The sequence below is a fragment of the Meleagris gallopavo genome, chromosome 22 (assembly GCF_000146605.3).
Source record: "Meleagris gallopavo isolate NT-WF06-2002-E0010 breed Aviagen turkey brand Nicholas breeding stock chromosome 22, Turkey_5.1, whole genome shotgun sequence".
Taxonomy (NCBI): Eukaryota; Metazoa; Chordata; class Aves; order Galliformes; family Phasianidae; genus Meleagris; species Meleagris gallopavo.
This window is the reverse complement of record NC_015032.2, coordinates 11260144-11276074: the sequence shown is the minus strand read 5'-3', so window position 1 is coordinate 11276074 and position 15931 is coordinate 11260144. Positions and strand designations below refer to the sequence as shown.

The window sequence follows — 15931 nt, the reverse complement described above, 5'->3', positions numbered from 1 at the left end:
TTAAAAGTGTCACTTAAGTTTTATGCACTAATCTTTAAAGATATTTCAATTTTTACATTTACACAAGTAATGAGATCATCTCTATTTTATATTTCCTCAAACGTGAAGTAGAAGAATAGAAGCTGAAGAGATGTTTTTGGATAACGTATATGGTCAGTTCCAGCAGTGAGCATCCTCTGAGCCATGTTCAATGTTATTTTACACAGTTTCAGTGCAGCAGTGTTATTTGAGAGCCCAAAGTAATCAGATAAAAACCATCACCATTAAAGTGACACTTAGAGATTCCACTGAGGGGAGGACATGCAGCCAGTGCCTCCCTCCTATTTCCAGCCCTGCACAGGACTTGCACTAGATCCCCAGTACTATAGACTGGCATCATTCCAGTGACACTAAGAGCTATGCCACTTACACTCAATCCAAAGACTGAATGTTTTCAGCAGTTAGCTGCTGAAAAATCAATCCTACAGTGTTTTTACTGGTTTCAGACTTACCAGGAAGTGTAAAAATCTCATCATCCTGTCCTTGAAAAATAGGCTTTATTTCAGATATGCACTGGGGCTGAAGTGAAGCTTTACTGTAGGCAGTGAACAATACCAGTGATAAGCCTGAGAACTGAGATGTTACACTCATTCTGGTAACAAAGGACAGTAACAAATGAATGACTTCTGACCATTTATCTTCTACTGCTATCTGTCCTTTGGTTTCAGACAAAAGGATAGCATTTGGGTTACAAAACAGATACTGCTAAAAGTAACAACACTATTCCTTGATGCGCACACTAAACCCAGATCTGTTTTCAGCTCCTCTGTCTGGCAAGCTCTCCATGACAAGCTATCTTATATTGCATTCTGCCCTCCTGCAAAATCAGTCCTAAGGACTGGATTTTTTGGACTAGAATTTGCAATGATCAATAGTACAAAAGCTTTTACTACATCTTATTCCTTAATGGAGCTTGCATGGGATGCAATATGCAGACGCTGCTCAAGAAGAGCAACCATTCCATAAGAATTTCTTTGAACTATCTGGTGTCAAACTCCAGAAGCACAAGTAACAAATTTACTTTCAGGTATTTTGGCCTTCACTTGTAGACGGCCACTCTTCACCATCCAGACTTACCTATGCACAGATCAGAGCTGCTGCTGCCCTGCCATGGGCTCCCCTCCCAGAGATTACCTCCAGTAATTTTAAGACCGCCAACTTACTCACTGAGTAATCACTGCAACAGGTTGTCCCGTGCTGTTATTTTTAGTTGTCTTTAAATGTGGCACGGAAAGCCCTGTCCCAGCACTTACCTTCTCAGTCAGGATGCTGTTGGAAGCACTCTGCAGTCCAGCTGCCTCTTGTGCAGTGCTGTGCCCGCCAGGAGCACCCAAAGGCTGCCCACCCTCCTGGGCACCCGGCTGCGCTTGGCTCTTCTCCTTCCCCTTCTCCAGTTTGAAGATCTTGTCAAAAAAGTTGACTTGTTTTGGCTTCAGCACGGCCGCATCCTCTCCCTCAGGTGTCGCTGGCACTGTGGGGCTGCTGAGTTGAGGTTTGGCTGCTGGCAGGGCCTGGTCAGGCTCTTTATGGGCGCTGGGCTGAGGCGCAGCTGCCGCAGGGGAGGCCGCGCTGTCACTCGGTGCTTTGTTCACGCCGTGTGCCTCCGAGCTGACATCAAGCTTCGCCAATCCAACTGATGAATCCGATGCTGGGTCTTCAGTACGCCCTGGTACAGACCATGAAAACGCAAAGACAGAGCGGAGCTTTGCAGATGGCAGAGCCCTGCTGGCAGCGCTCCCAGCAGCCTCCCTGCCCACCACGGCAGCACTCTGCTCCTTTGTCTCTGGGGAAGAAGCAGCTGCATTATCCCGTGCAACACTTCCTTCACAGCCACTGCAAAAAAGTACGAAACAGTAATTATCCCACACAGCAGAGAGGTTGTAAGGGTTGTACAATTAAGCACGGTGACCACCCTCCTTAATAAAGTAGTTTGAGATTGGAGCCCCAGTAAGGACCACACAACACAGCTTGTTTAAAGCCCCTGTTGTTTTCTTGCACTGAGCACAAGCTGCAGCTTATCTGTGGGACCAACTCATCTGATTTTCCATCCTGTTGTCTCACACTGATGTCAGTGCAAATTCTATATGTTCTGCATAGCCCCTGCTCAGCTGCCAGTGCTGGGTTGCAGCTGAGCTTTTGGGGTACTCACCCTAGCAGGCATGTTACAAGAAACAAATCAGCCCCGATGCCTTCAGCATTCTAATCAAGTGGTCTGGGTGAATTCACTTCATCTGAGTATAGGCTACTTTCCAATTGAACTTAAAGAAGTGTTATGCATAAGTATTGCTAAAACTTGAGACAAAGTTCCATATTATATTACACTTTTCTCTATCGGAGCTGGACAGAAATAAAGATCAGAAACAGGATTGATTTGTTTCCTGGCTTGCCAAATTCCCAACAGCCTGTGCAGTCACAGCCTATTTCACTCAGTTTTCCAACACTGTTGTCTCCCTGTTCACTCTCCAACGAGCCATTTCTACTTAGAATCCTCTACTTTTTGTAGACTAGTTTAAACTTAATTTGAGCAGTTATAAATCACATCTGAGCTGGACGTTGTATCCTTCTGTTTTGATCTCTTTTCACTCATGAGGATAAGGCTATCACCTTTCTTTCCTCTGCCAAAAATTCTTACGAAATTCTCCCTTGGGTACATATAGCCATTACACTTCAGATTAAGAAAACAACTTTTGTCTTATCAATCATGAAATATGCCCCTATTACATAGGTGCTTCATTAATATACATGAGCTAAAAATCCCAAGTACTTTATGAGCAATGAGGAAGGATCTTGTGTTGTACAAGACAAAAGCAATAAGAGAAAAATGCCTCTTACGTCTGTTTTGTGGATAGAAGACTGAATCAGATGCTTATGTAGTGTGAAACCCCAGAAAACAAGGAGTCTTGTAAGGAGATAAGCCAGCCTTACGTCTTCAGCTTCTCTCCTTTGCTTTGGCTGGGATAGATATCTATTTTTGCTGTCAATCACTAACACAGACTTCAGGTGTAAATTTAGCTCTACTTAATTTTAGCTGGGCAAAATTGTCAGTCTCAACCTAACTTGCTAAAATTCAATTTAAAGATTGCTGTTTTCAGAGTAAAGTTGAAATTATGTCTGGTAATTATTATAATCTTTAGGCAATACTGCATTGTGTTGTAACATAAATGAAACTCCAATAGCCAATAAAGCTTGCCTAAAATGCCTGTCTCCCACAGTATATATTTCCAATGTCATTTCATTTTAAAAATGCCTTTTCAAGATAAGGAAAAATGAACATTTTTAGACCGCAAAAACCCAACCTACTGGTTAGCTTTTCACACTACAGTTACACCAGCTTTCCAAGAGAGATGGGCCAGTGTGCTGGCATGTCATCATTTGCACATTGAGCAAATTTACTGAAATGCTCTCCAGCTGCAAAGGCAACAGCTGTCAAAGCACAGACTGCCACTGCAAGGCCCGCATCTCAGCAGCCACCAGGAGGGCATAGAATCTGCTTCCAACATTTTACATCTGACATTTGCTTTCTTTTTTTTTTTGTGCGTGTGCAAACATGCAGAGGGGCCCAGAGTTCCTCCATACAACATATTGTGCCCAGTAAGCAGATGTTTGTTTCTTTGTGCCCTCTAATAGAGAAAGTTTCTTGCCCTGAATTGTTACTATTCAAGCAAGAAAATGACTCACACTGGCAAGATTTCTTTGCCAGTAATATTCTTCTACAATATTCCACCAAAATCAATTTCAACATACTGACATGCAAAGAAAAGGTGCAAATAATTCAGCTCCCATATCTGTTGAGGAATCAGTTACAGTTTCCCAAACCTCCTGTAGTGCTATGTGAGACAAGGAACTGAAGATATAACTACTAATTATAGCTGGAAACTTGGGAAGAAAGCAAAAAGGAAACTCATCTCCAGCTGAAGTAGAAAAAATATGCACTGAAAAATAATTGAAATAAATGCCAAACTTCTGTTTCATGTGATAGATAAAAAAAGCACAGTTTTTAGTATAAAAATAGAATATAAGATCATCTGCAACAAAAGTAGCTCATGAACCTATCAAGCGACTTTTATCTCTAATTGTAATTGCAGGAATGAAAGACCTGGAAAGCACCGTTGGCATGTGCTCTGCAGCACATCTTTTGTGTCAAAACAGTCCCAAGTACTTCAGAGAAAGTCTGCTCAGACACCAGCCAAAGCAGATCCTCCCACCAGAGAGAGGGTATTAACATGGTGGGTGAACAGAAGGATTTGATGCGTGCCATATTCACAGCAAACTGCAAAGGAGAAAGTTTTTGAAATCGTATTGTTTGGGTGGAAATGTTGCCACTTTGACAACAACATTTTCCAACCTCTTGACACATTTCATTTCAGCCTTTTTTTGTTCCAACAAAGGTTTTCATTTTTAGCCAAAGTCTGTTATTGCCTGGAAACGTACAGCAATGACTAAAAGCATTTCTGCCCAGCACCTCCAGACTGCTTTCCTCACTATAACCTAATTTTCTCTGAATCTTGGTTTGCTCTTTATGTCCTTAGCGGCAGATTAAGCCACATTCTGGATGAACATCTATTTTTAATACTCAGGTTGTACAGTTACATCCTCCAGATTCCTTCTTAAAACACAATCCTTCTCCTTAGCCTTTCTTTGCTATCTTTCAGCAGCTACATTCACTCTCATAGCTAATACTGTCAGGGAACATCTTCAGCAAGATCCTGTGATGTCTCGTGTTTGCAATTTCTTGCTTCCTGCCCTTTATCCTGCTGAGTCTTCCACAGTGCACCTCATTTATAGCTATTGGATGAGGAACGACGTGAATCGCCAAGGTCCTCAGCACAGACATGTCCTGCTCTCAGCTGCTGGTGTGTGGTGAACATGCCATAAAACAAGTGCTAGGAGAAAATGGTTCTGTATTTTTTTGGGGAGGCAAGAGCTCATCTGATCAGGGCATTAAAAAAATATGATCTTACTATCCCTGGCTATTTGAATAAAAGCCAGTTACAAAGAGTTATTTTGTTTAGCAATGTTGTTATAGAACTGCAGCGTTATTCTCTTCCTTGGAAGTCAGACACTCACAAAGACAACAGGCATGTGTACTCTGTGTGGTTCAAAACCCAGGGATAAACTGCTGCTAGCTCTGTTCCCTTCCCCTTTCTTGTTGTTAACCAAGCACTTTTATCACTTGAGGTTCAGAAAGGCCAGCAGCAGACATTAGAAGTCATTATCCTTTTGCCACAAAGGAAGATGTCAAGAAGATGTAAGGGAGCCACTGTATTTAAATGGCTTTACAGGAGGAAAAGGTGGATGATAGCACAGTGCAATGCCTGCAGCCCAGAGAATCGGGGAAGCAGGAAAGACAAGCAGTGGAAAGAATCCCTAAGCCCACACATCTGTCAGCCTGTTTGAGCAGAAGCAGTGAAGTCACCAACCTGCTCAGCCAGATGTGAAGCAGATGGTGATGGGGCTCTCCAAAATAGCATTACTTCCCCTAGTCATATTACGTTAACTTTCACAACTCCATTTTTTCATTATATTAGCAGATATAGATTTCATACACTCATTTATCAACTCTATCATTTAATGCACAGCACATGGTCATATCTCTGGCAATCTAACAAGATGAAGACCACAGACATATCTGTTACCGCAGCCCACTTGCTTCACTTGCCTTTTGCTGCATGAAATAAATAACTGCACTATTTTTTGCCCTTTTTTCCCCAATATTAACAGATTTTCTTGATTAAATTATGAAATCTGGCATGATTTCAGTGGTATCTAAGTAGTTAATGATTCAACTATTCCTTAAACACTAATAAAATTACAGAGTAATATCAACAAAGCCTAGTCCAATTTTCCAGCTTGCTACTTAAACTTGTTTAGTAATTACATTAATTAAGGAAACCATTTAAGTAAAATAATAGCATATGCTTAATTTCACATGTTAAAATTAAAACACACACTTACTTCTTAAGTCTTTACCTGGCTTTTATTTACTGCCCAGAACTCTGCTGGTTTACACTAGCAGGAACACACAATGACAGGCTTGTAGCTTTTAGTGGGCAGCCATCTCAACTGACTTCTTTTAGCTAGGTGGCATTAGGAAATTTAGCAGGGAATGGGGCATTCTGATGGTAATCAGTACCATCTGCTTATTTCCATACCAAACTTGATTTTTCTTTCTACATTTAGATTTTTCAACTGGATGTAACAGGCTGAGAGGTTTTTCTTGACAATGAATAATAGAATAATATTTTCTTTCCTTACTGAGATTGGAGAGAATTGTTGGCTTTCATTATATTCTGAGAATAGAAAGAAATCTAACGCAAGGAAAATAGTGGTAAAATTAACTTGGCTGGATCTGCAGAGACATGAACCGAAGCAATGCTGCGATAGTGAGTGCTGCTTAATATGGCTCCAGAGCCAATGAGAGGTAGTAGGAGAAATTAATGAGGTGCTGAAGTGTAAGGGGGGAGAGAGAGACACATCTCTGGGGCTGAGAGCAATTGCCCATGAATATGTGGAGCCAACATTTCAAAATTGCTCGCAGCCCAATTTTTAGCACATAGACCATGTATTTCACAGCTGATATTCAGAAAGGATGCGAACAAGGAGAGCAGGGCTGAGCTGTTGACAGGCACCTTTTCTTGGAGCTCAGGATCCAGCCTGCCTGCAGTAGCATCATACACCAGCCTGGTTGCTGCCCTGCTATGCACATCATGAAATAGGTGAGAAATGGAACGCTCTTACTGAGGCAGCAGCTTACCCACATCCCTCCAAAGGTATGTGATACCTCTCTTCCTTTTCTGTTCTTTACTTCATACAGGAGAACATTGCACAAGAGCCAAGCCATGCTGGATACCATTCTACTTCCAAACTAACACTCATAATTTACATATAAGGGTATATCAATCACCATCAAACCGTGCTTGCCTTGTTCATGCTGTACAGACTCAGAAATAAGAACTAAAATATGAGATCATCACTTAACCTGAGACCATACATCAACACTTATTGTTGCTCCAGCATTAAATTCTCTCTTTCATAGCAAAAAGAGATTTAATACTCCCCAGTGCGTACCTCCACCATTCATTGCAGGAGAATGATCCTGGGCAAATACAGCAGATCCATTTTTGACAGTTGTAGGAGATTCAGGTAGAGCCTGAAATACCAAACAAAATGGTTCTTAGGATTAGATACACCATGAAATTTGAAACATAATGACTGCAGTAAGTTACAGCCAAGGAAAGTGAGTGCAGGCAGTTCTTAATTACCTGATAGCTTATTACTGGACATGGGCAGTCTCCTTCAACTTCCCCTGGGGCACTCCCTGTGTTCCCCATAGTTCCTATGAAGTGGAGAGGAAGGAAAAGCACAATTCTTCTTTCTCATTTATATCAGTTTACCAAGCAATTCAAATTGAGAGACAACCAATGTCAATAGACTTTGATAGGCTGTTTAAATTCCTGATAAGCTCCACCTGTTTTCCCAAAAACACCTGCCCTAGTCATCAGCCTGCATCAGCCAGACGTGTTCCAGCCTGGTTACTCATAGGGGCTCACAGCTACTTACTGGAAATGCCATGGATTACATTCTTCTTTCTTGAAGAAAACTGGAGGCAGTCACACTTACATTGTTTGTTAGGATTCATTAGATAGGGAAGAATTAGAGTTAATAGCAAAATAAGGTGAAAGAGACCAAATTATATGAAAGAATTACAGCAGCAGCTTCGTAGAGGGTTACATTTTTGTTGTTGCTTTTTAAATAACAAGAGATAAAAAAAGTAGATGCTCATGGCTATGAAATGTGGGGCAGCTCCAGGTGGCTTTGCTACTCAGCTGCAGCTCGTAGATGGGCTGAGGGGCGTTCCCTGGGCTAGCTGCAGCAAGGCAAGGACATGAACCAGCCCCCATGGTGTTCACTTTTAGTCCTGGATGTGTTTTTAGAGCTTTTTGCATCTTGTGTTGATACAGCTGTGTTGCTGCTGCCCATATTTGGCAGGTTTAAGACCACTTCTTGTGTCCATACATGTTGGAGTCAAAGCTCTGACTGCAATTCAAGCCATAAACTTAGCTTGTTAATTACCATTAGCTCATTAGATAATTAAAATTTCAATCTGAAATACATTTATGTACCCTCTGAATTCTTTGGGACCAGATGCATCCCCTGCAATGTGGCTGGAGGTTGAACGTAAAGGAAGGTTCCTATTGACTTTGGCTTAGGATACACATTAGGCTTCACAAGTGAACAATAAGGAGTGACCTTTCTGAGCCACTCCTTGATGGAGGAAGGTCTCCAAAGAGAGGAAGGCTGAGGACTGCAGCCTGTCCTAGCACCAGGCATAATGCTGGATTCCTGGCGTGAGCACCATGAGTGCCAAGTGTCCAGTATTGCTTTGGTGAATGTCTGCATGAGTCAGGGAAGTTGTAGTGGCATGGTGGAACAGCTCCTTCCTTTGTGCTTTCATTAAGCAGCCCTTGGCTATTGGAGAAAAGGAGGAAAAGCGTTGTTCCTTACAAATTGAATCTCAGAATCAGGAGGGAGCTCTCATTTCAGCCTATACCTCCAGTGTCTGCTTCCAGTTATTGTTTCAGATGGTGGGCTCTTGCTAACCGCAGTCCATGTACAGAGAAATTCAGGTCTGGTTTCTATTTTATGCTGCATCATATTGACACGAAATACAAACTGGGCCTCTCTTCAGGCCTGTTTTTTGTTCTCTGAGTGCCCAGTGCTCAGCTGGACACAGAATGACCCCCACCAAAAGATGCCGAAACATGAACTGCAGCTACGTACAGATGGGAATCACCACACTGATAGCAGCTGTAGCACTGAGCCTTGATTTCAGATGCAGACTTATTTTATGTGGGTTTTATCTTCTCAGCTGATATTTCCACTATAAATCAGAACTTCTGATTTATTGTGGAAAACAGCCAACTTCTCCCCCTGGATGTACAATGGCCTCTTGTCCTTGCTACGTAGTTCTGTTTCTTAGCAACATTGAATATTATTCTATTGGAAGAGAAGAAAACAAGATTCAAATCCTACTGCTTACTCTCAGTGGTAAATTTAGTATCTTGTTGAATCTGGAGGATTTACTTTTGTTTTCCATTCCCAAGGCCTCCTGGTTTATGCCAGAGACAACTTAAGCAGTGGATGGAATATTTGCAGGCTGCGTGCTTCCATTTTTGCATGCACTGTAAAATCAGTACACATCTGAGAGAAATAAAATCCTATTTTTTTTCTTATTTATTTCTACAGTGATTTGTAGCTTGATTCTCAATTGCTCCAGTTTCCTGCTGATGCAGATCTATTTGCATCAAATAAGTTATCTTTAACTGATACAGAACAGAGATCACAGGCTCTGATCTCTGGTGTATTTTTTCCTGGGAGAAAAATTACCCATCTTCTGCAATCAAGTATATAATACTGATTGAAATAAAACACATACAGTGATTATGTGGGCTTTTTAAACGTTACCCCTCGCAAGAAGCCAGAAAAGACTCATAGGCTACTTTTGCTAAAAGACTGGGACTACCTTGCTGTTAACACACTGTAACAGTTACTTGCATGTAGCTGCCCTGGAATACATCCCAGAAGACAGAGCTCCATCATGCATGCATACACATGCATGTATATAATACCTTTTCAGACTTCTACCTCCTTGCAACAGCAGTTGATTATTGCATTGGGATTTAAATGGTGTAAGCAGTATTATGACTGCCTTTTTAGCATGCTCTGGGGCGAAGTGGCAACAGAAGAATGATGGCAACTCTGTGGCCGTTCCTCACAGTACTGAACTCATATCTGGTCCAGACTCTCCAGTAAAATCAGGAAGATTTTCGTGTATGTATGTTTCAGCCTCATTTTAAAGAAGAAAAATAAAAATGAAAGATCACTGCCACCTATAGACAAAACTGAGAATCGGCAGAGGGGATATCGTACAAAATGGTATCAAACGGGCAGAGATTCAAGAAGCCAATTGGGCAACGTTACAGCAGTTCACTTCTGGCATTGCACCGAGGAGTTGCTGCTGCAGAGTCTATGACTATTTATATTATATTACTAATCATGGCTATTCATGAGTGGTACAGGACCCATCGGTGCTGCTGGAAGATGCTCATGAAAGCAGGAAAGGATCCTGATGCCATGTTTCCAAAATGTGAATAAACCCTCAAAACTTGAGAGGAAATGGAGTCAGAACGTTCTCATCCTTAGGGTTCTTTTCTAGATACGGATTTTGTGATTAACTTCCAAAGATATTATTTACCCTCACGGGGGTGGGGGGCTCACAGCCCTGCTGGAATGTAACCCGACTGGTTTGGAAGGAACACTGCCAGTCTGCAGCTCAGACACAGCTCAGAAACCCTTCCTTGCCCAGATAATGTTTCACTGCTTCTATTGTAGTAAAGAAAAGAATCCAAATGTCAAATTGTACTTTAAAGATTATTTTTATGTTACACGAACTGTAGTATGCCTCAAGCATGAATTCCACACTAGGTAAAATTTGCTTTTTTCTCTCATTCTCAAAAGCCTTTGTTTTGCTCTCGACAGCGCAGTAAGCATTTTGAAAACTAAGAAAATTACAGCAAAATCTGTGGTCTGCTGGGCACTCTGGTTAAAACCAGGTGCTGACATTCATAATATATTGACCAACCGACAGCGCTACAATCACCTGTGTCACAGTGTTTGTTAATATAGAAAGTACAGGCAGATTCAACTGATTCCTCCCTAAAACTTGTCATATGTTTTACTTAAATGTCAGAAGAGAACAAAGATCAACTTCAACCAGTTCACTTCGTATATCACTTCGTAATAGATATGTCTACTCCGTAAGCATTGGAACAAGACCTAAAAAACCTTGCATAATTTCCAGAGGCAGATATGGACCCAACATCCACCAATCCACACAAAGAGCATCTATGAGGTGTCCTCAGGGTGAGGGCTGGATCCTATACTCTCCAGTACCTCTCTATAGCCTGTCTCTTGGGAACAGGTGAATATGGGGCTGTGTCCAGGCAGAGAAGCATTGCTCCTGCTGTGATGCACATGGAGCCAGGCAAGCAGAGGGTTTAGTCTGTCTCCTTACCTTTCTTCTATGCAGATCTGAATTGCTCCCTGGTAGGAAAAGATAACTCAGACATGTGCTGGCTATGATGAAACCAGGCAACAAATAAATCTAAGGATCATCAGTGACCACGGAGGAGAAGTGAACAGACAATGGACAGCAAAATGACAGAAGGAAGGATTGAGTTGACTCACCCAGAGCAAACAAGAAACACCCAAGAACAAATCAAGCTGCAGCCAGGCAGCTGGCCGTGCATTCAGGACATGCAAAATTACAGTCCTTGAGGCTCTCCAGGCAGTTTTTAATACAATCCCTTCAGCCACTTTGCATTGTAGTCAAATGGGAAAAGCAAAATTGTTCAAACATTCACACCCCAGTTTCAGGGTGGGAACAGCTCAACAATGGCACAGAGGTGAACAATCCCAACCCGGATGGTAGAAACACTCTATCAGAAAGCAGATCCTTTCATTCTTCTGTCTTTTTTTGCAGAAAATACGAATGCACAGAAAGGGAAAATTCATACTAAATATGTTAATGCCCAAAAATAATAAGCTGAGGACTTGTTGGAGCTCCCAGACCCCCTTAGCACAAAGCACATGCGGTATCCAAGCGTGGAACAGAAGTGGCAGCAGAGGAAGACCAAAAGCAAAGCCAAGAAGAGCACAGATGAGAGCAGAAGCAGCACGAGTTACCTCAGGGAAGGCACTCAGCACTCAGGGACCAGCGCTGCTTGGGGCGAGGAGCTGCTCGTGTCCACGGCTCTGCCCTGCTCTGCCCCAGCCCTGGCACTGTGCACACAGTGGTGCAAACACACAGAGGGAGGGGTACTCCTTCTTCCCAGCCCTTTGCGAAGGGTGTTCTGTTCTCCCTGGCCACCCAAACCTGTACAAAGTTTATGGCTTTGTGGACAGCCATTGCCTGTTGGTGCTGGAAATTGTGGCTTTGGGATGGACGCATGAAAACCCCTTCTAAACATGGGTGTTTCTCACAGTGAGGAATAAAAAAGTGGATTTAATGGCATGGCTCTTTGCTGTACTTAAAGTGGATCTTCATATCCCTCCATAGTATGCAAACTGACCAATCAACTATCTCTTAAACCTACTGTCACAATGTGCTCATCCCTCATGCGAGTCACTGAGCCCACACTGGGGTGTGTGAAGCAGGAACAGACTTTTTCTTCTGTGCATTCATACCTCCTCATAAAATAAAACCTGGTTGCGTGAGCTGGGGGTTCCCAGAGACTGCTGTAATACAGCCAACAAAAAACCCACCTTTATCCTGTGTGAAGCAAAGGGGTGCGAAAGGCTCTGCTGGGTGATGCCATGAACCAGCCTGGTACAGACTGCAGGGCTCAGGGCCTGAATGCTCCTCCCTGCACAGCGGGTGACAGCAGCAATGCTGTTAGTGTTGTCATGATGTGAAGATACTAAAAGAACAGTGTCAACTTCTCCTTAATTATTAATGAAATATCCTGAGGCCAGGGGTTCCCAGAGGTTTTCTTTAGGCTTGCTTTCATCCCAGCCTGCTGTACATAAATTGCTTAACTGTCAGCTTCAAGTGTTCAAATATATTAATCAGCTGGTTTCAAGTTGGGTTATCCACAGAGTATGCGTCTCAAGAAAGAATTAAATTACAGTACCAGTGCAATACCCTCAAATTTTCCCTATTGACCTGCTCCTATCATGTAGGCAGCACTTCTCTGTGTCACTGTTTTTGAACATTATTTTGTTACTAACCATGATAAAGAAACAGAAACAGATTTGTAACAAGGGTGATGTGTTGGCTGCTGGTGGTTCCAGGTGTTTCAGATGATGACAAAGAAAAAACACACATGAAAGCAGTGCTTCAGATTACATCCACCAGCTCAGCAGTATGGGAAGATGAAGGATATTCTGATTCCTTCAGGTCTTCAAGCATTAGGTCAAACATCTTTGTCATTTTTTTCTTTATTTCATCATTTTAGGTACTGCAAGCCTTTGTCTACAAGCTCAGAAGATACCCAAACTCAGTCTCATTATCCTGTTCATCCTGTCTCCGGATGATACATGTCATGGTGGCCAGCAAACTTACTGCAGGCTCAGGCACAAAACACCAACTTGGCTGTAAAATCAGTCATCTAGTCAATGACTGGACCTGCTTCCATTTGTTTTTTATTTTGGCCATTCACATTGGATTTAATTATTGTTATGAAATAATTTTGAAATGCAACATGTAAACATTTCTTTCCACAAATACTTCATTCCTTTAAAAATGTCAGCGAGATTCAGTGTATGCTTGCAGTGTACTTTGCTATCCTTCGATTTATTGCTCCTAAAGAGTTGTCAAAGTCAGACACAACTTAATGAGTATCACAAAGGAAATAATTTGGAGTAACATACACTTATCTACCTTATGCCATATGCTGTGAATATAAGCAAGACACCACTCCCTTTTAAGAAAGGTTATTCTTAGAACTGACTGGTAACCAGATGGCAGCATTGCTGAAGGGTGTCTGCTTGCTTTCCTTTGTTTGCCACAGCCACAGAGACATGCTATGTGTTCACCAAGGGCCCATGGTGAAGCACTGCCTGCTTCACTGTCCTGGCAGAGATGGAGAGATGAGCAGCAGTACAACCTCAGCAATGCCAGAGAGAGCTGAAAGAAGGAACTGCAGAACAGCCGAGGGAAGGAAAAATTAGGCACTAATCCAGGTGAATTCTGACAGCTTCAGACAAAACACAAATGATACTTCGACTCAGCCTTTCCCATTTTAATCCCAGTACGATGAGTGAAGTGAATCATGGACTTCCTCTTTCTTTCCCACAAGGGAGGACCAGCCCAATATTCACACTTCCCAATTTCCCTGTTCCCAAGGCCTGTCAGCCACATCCAGTCCCGTGCCAGCTGAGGAGGAGGAGTGGGTTGGATGGACAGGCACAGGGTGACACGCAGGGCTCAAGGTCTGCAAGGTTTGCCCTGGTATGCTGGCTGAGTAACATCTGTAAGCACCACGTTGTGAAATAGAAGATGTTTCATGTGCAGTGAAAAAACCCAGGTTCACTGAGTGCAATTTCATTCCTGGCCAAGACTACAGCAGAAAGGGAAAATTAAGTATATTTTTGCCTTGTTTAGCCAAAGAAAGAGGCTGATCTCTTGGGATTAGAGATGTGCATTAGTGATGTGCTGGAGTTGGTGACATAGAACTGTTTCTCATGGTAACTGGATAAATCCATCTGCAGCTACGTAACCACCTCCCTTTCTGTGGTTTCAGCTTAATCTAGATGTCCAAACCACATCTAATATCATCCATCAGTCTCAATGGGAGTTTTCTGCAACGAGAATGTGAGAATGTTTGCCCAGTGCATCACTTAATACCCTGTTTCAGAGAAAGGTGTCCTGGCTGTTGCATGTTGGTACAATCATCTCAGAGACTGGGAGAGACTTCAGCTTCTAACACTTCAGTGCAGGTGGTAAACAGCAAAGGGCACAGAGTGAACCTGAGGCCTCAAATGCAGCCTTGCATTTCTAGGAAACTTGGAGTGAGACCTCTGCAGTTCTGCTCAGTCAGACCGGTGGAAGTTCCTTCAGTAACCCATCGCAGAACAGGTTTCCAGAAGCTTCCAGGCAGTTCAGTGTGAGGTTGTTGCAGACCTGGGGCTTCAGTAGTTGATATACCCCTAAATTGGACACTGGCACTCCTCTACACCTGGAATGAAGTTAATAATCCTTGGAACAGATGTAGGCTTGAAGGATGGTGCAGAGAGAGAGTCAGCCATCATGCCAGCTGTGCAGATATCCCCTCCTTTGAGAGCAAGTGCTGTCCTGAGCCAGACTCAGAAGAGTGCATCTGAAGTCCTGTCCCTCCAAAACCTGCATGTCTCACTCAGAGTAACAGGGAAAACTGCTTCTACTTAAGTTCTGCTTAGAATCTAAGGTTTATTGGATCTGACTCCTTTACAGTTAGCAATTCCTACTTATTACTAAGAAATCATGCTTTCAGCAATTAGGTTTCCCCCACTGTCTCATATTAATTGTTGAATCTGTCTTATATTTAGCCAATGCAGCCTGAATGGGTAATGAAAGGCAGTGAGTAATTGCTTCAGTGCAGGGAGCCATGTGGGTAAACCAGCAGTAATCAGTACCATGCTCACAGCTTCGCAGTGGCTTCGGTGAGCGCAGCTGCGGCTGCAGTTGCTGTGCTTCTGCTCCAAACCATTTCCACCAGGCACGGAGGAATCCCTCCAGCCTCACTGCAGTGTGAAGGCAGAATCTGGCTCACGTTCAGCTGACGCACCATGAGGAATGAGAGCCATTCGTCAAACAGCTTACAGATGGAACCAGAACGTGATTTTCCAACCTGTGTGTCTCAGCCTCTGGTTTCTCCAGAGGGTCATTGTGGTTCACAGTGCCGATGTAGGAGGAGAATTGGTGATCTGTTATTCTCTGCTTCCCTCATCACAACGTCAGGCTCCTGCTGCCGCTATTTTTTTTTTAAAGAGGGGGAATTACAAAATATATACCAGCCATTTCTTCATGTGGGAGCTTCTAGAACAAAGAAAGGTTACCGTGTCAGGATTGAAACACAGAGGCATTGTACATGTAGCTCCTTAGTGGGTGGGACTGGCATCTGAACTACAATTATTCTCCTGTATGAGCATTTTATGTTTCCATCAAATATGCACTGATGGTAACAATACTATGTTAAATATTTCACTTCATTAATACAGCTTCTGCAAAGGCTGCCTCATTGCTTTCAGCAGCTGTCACAGCTTTGGAGCCTGCAGGATTCCCCCATCGGTCTATCATCCTTCCTCCTCCCAAGGCTGAAATATGAAATGTGAGGAACCTGGAGTACTTAAA

General features: G+C 42.8%; 1 protein-coding gene across 1 annotated transcript in view; it reads right to left on the bottom strand.

Annotated features, from left to right (window-relative positions):
- The window catches only part of BCAS1 (breast carcinoma amplified sequence 1), a 42367-nt gene extending 30479 nt beyond the window's left edge, over positions 1 to 11888 (bottom strand). Inside the window, exons 1-5 of the mRNA XM_031556608.1 lie at positions 11785 to 11888; positions 7302 to 7375; positions 7108 to 7189; positions 6173 to 6329; positions 1293 to 1872 (exon numbers count right to left, since the gene is read on the bottom strand). Coding sequence (XP_031412468.1) covers positions 1293 to 1872; positions 6173 to 6329; positions 7108 to 7189; positions 7302 to 7370 — 888 coding nt within the window. The 5' untranslated portion in view covers positions 7371 to 7375; positions 11785 to 11888. The remainder of the gene's footprint in view (positions 1 to 1292; positions 1873 to 6172; positions 6330 to 7107; positions 7190 to 7301; positions 7376 to 11784) is intronic.
- Between the last annotated feature and the right edge of the window lie 4043 nt (positions 11889 to 15931).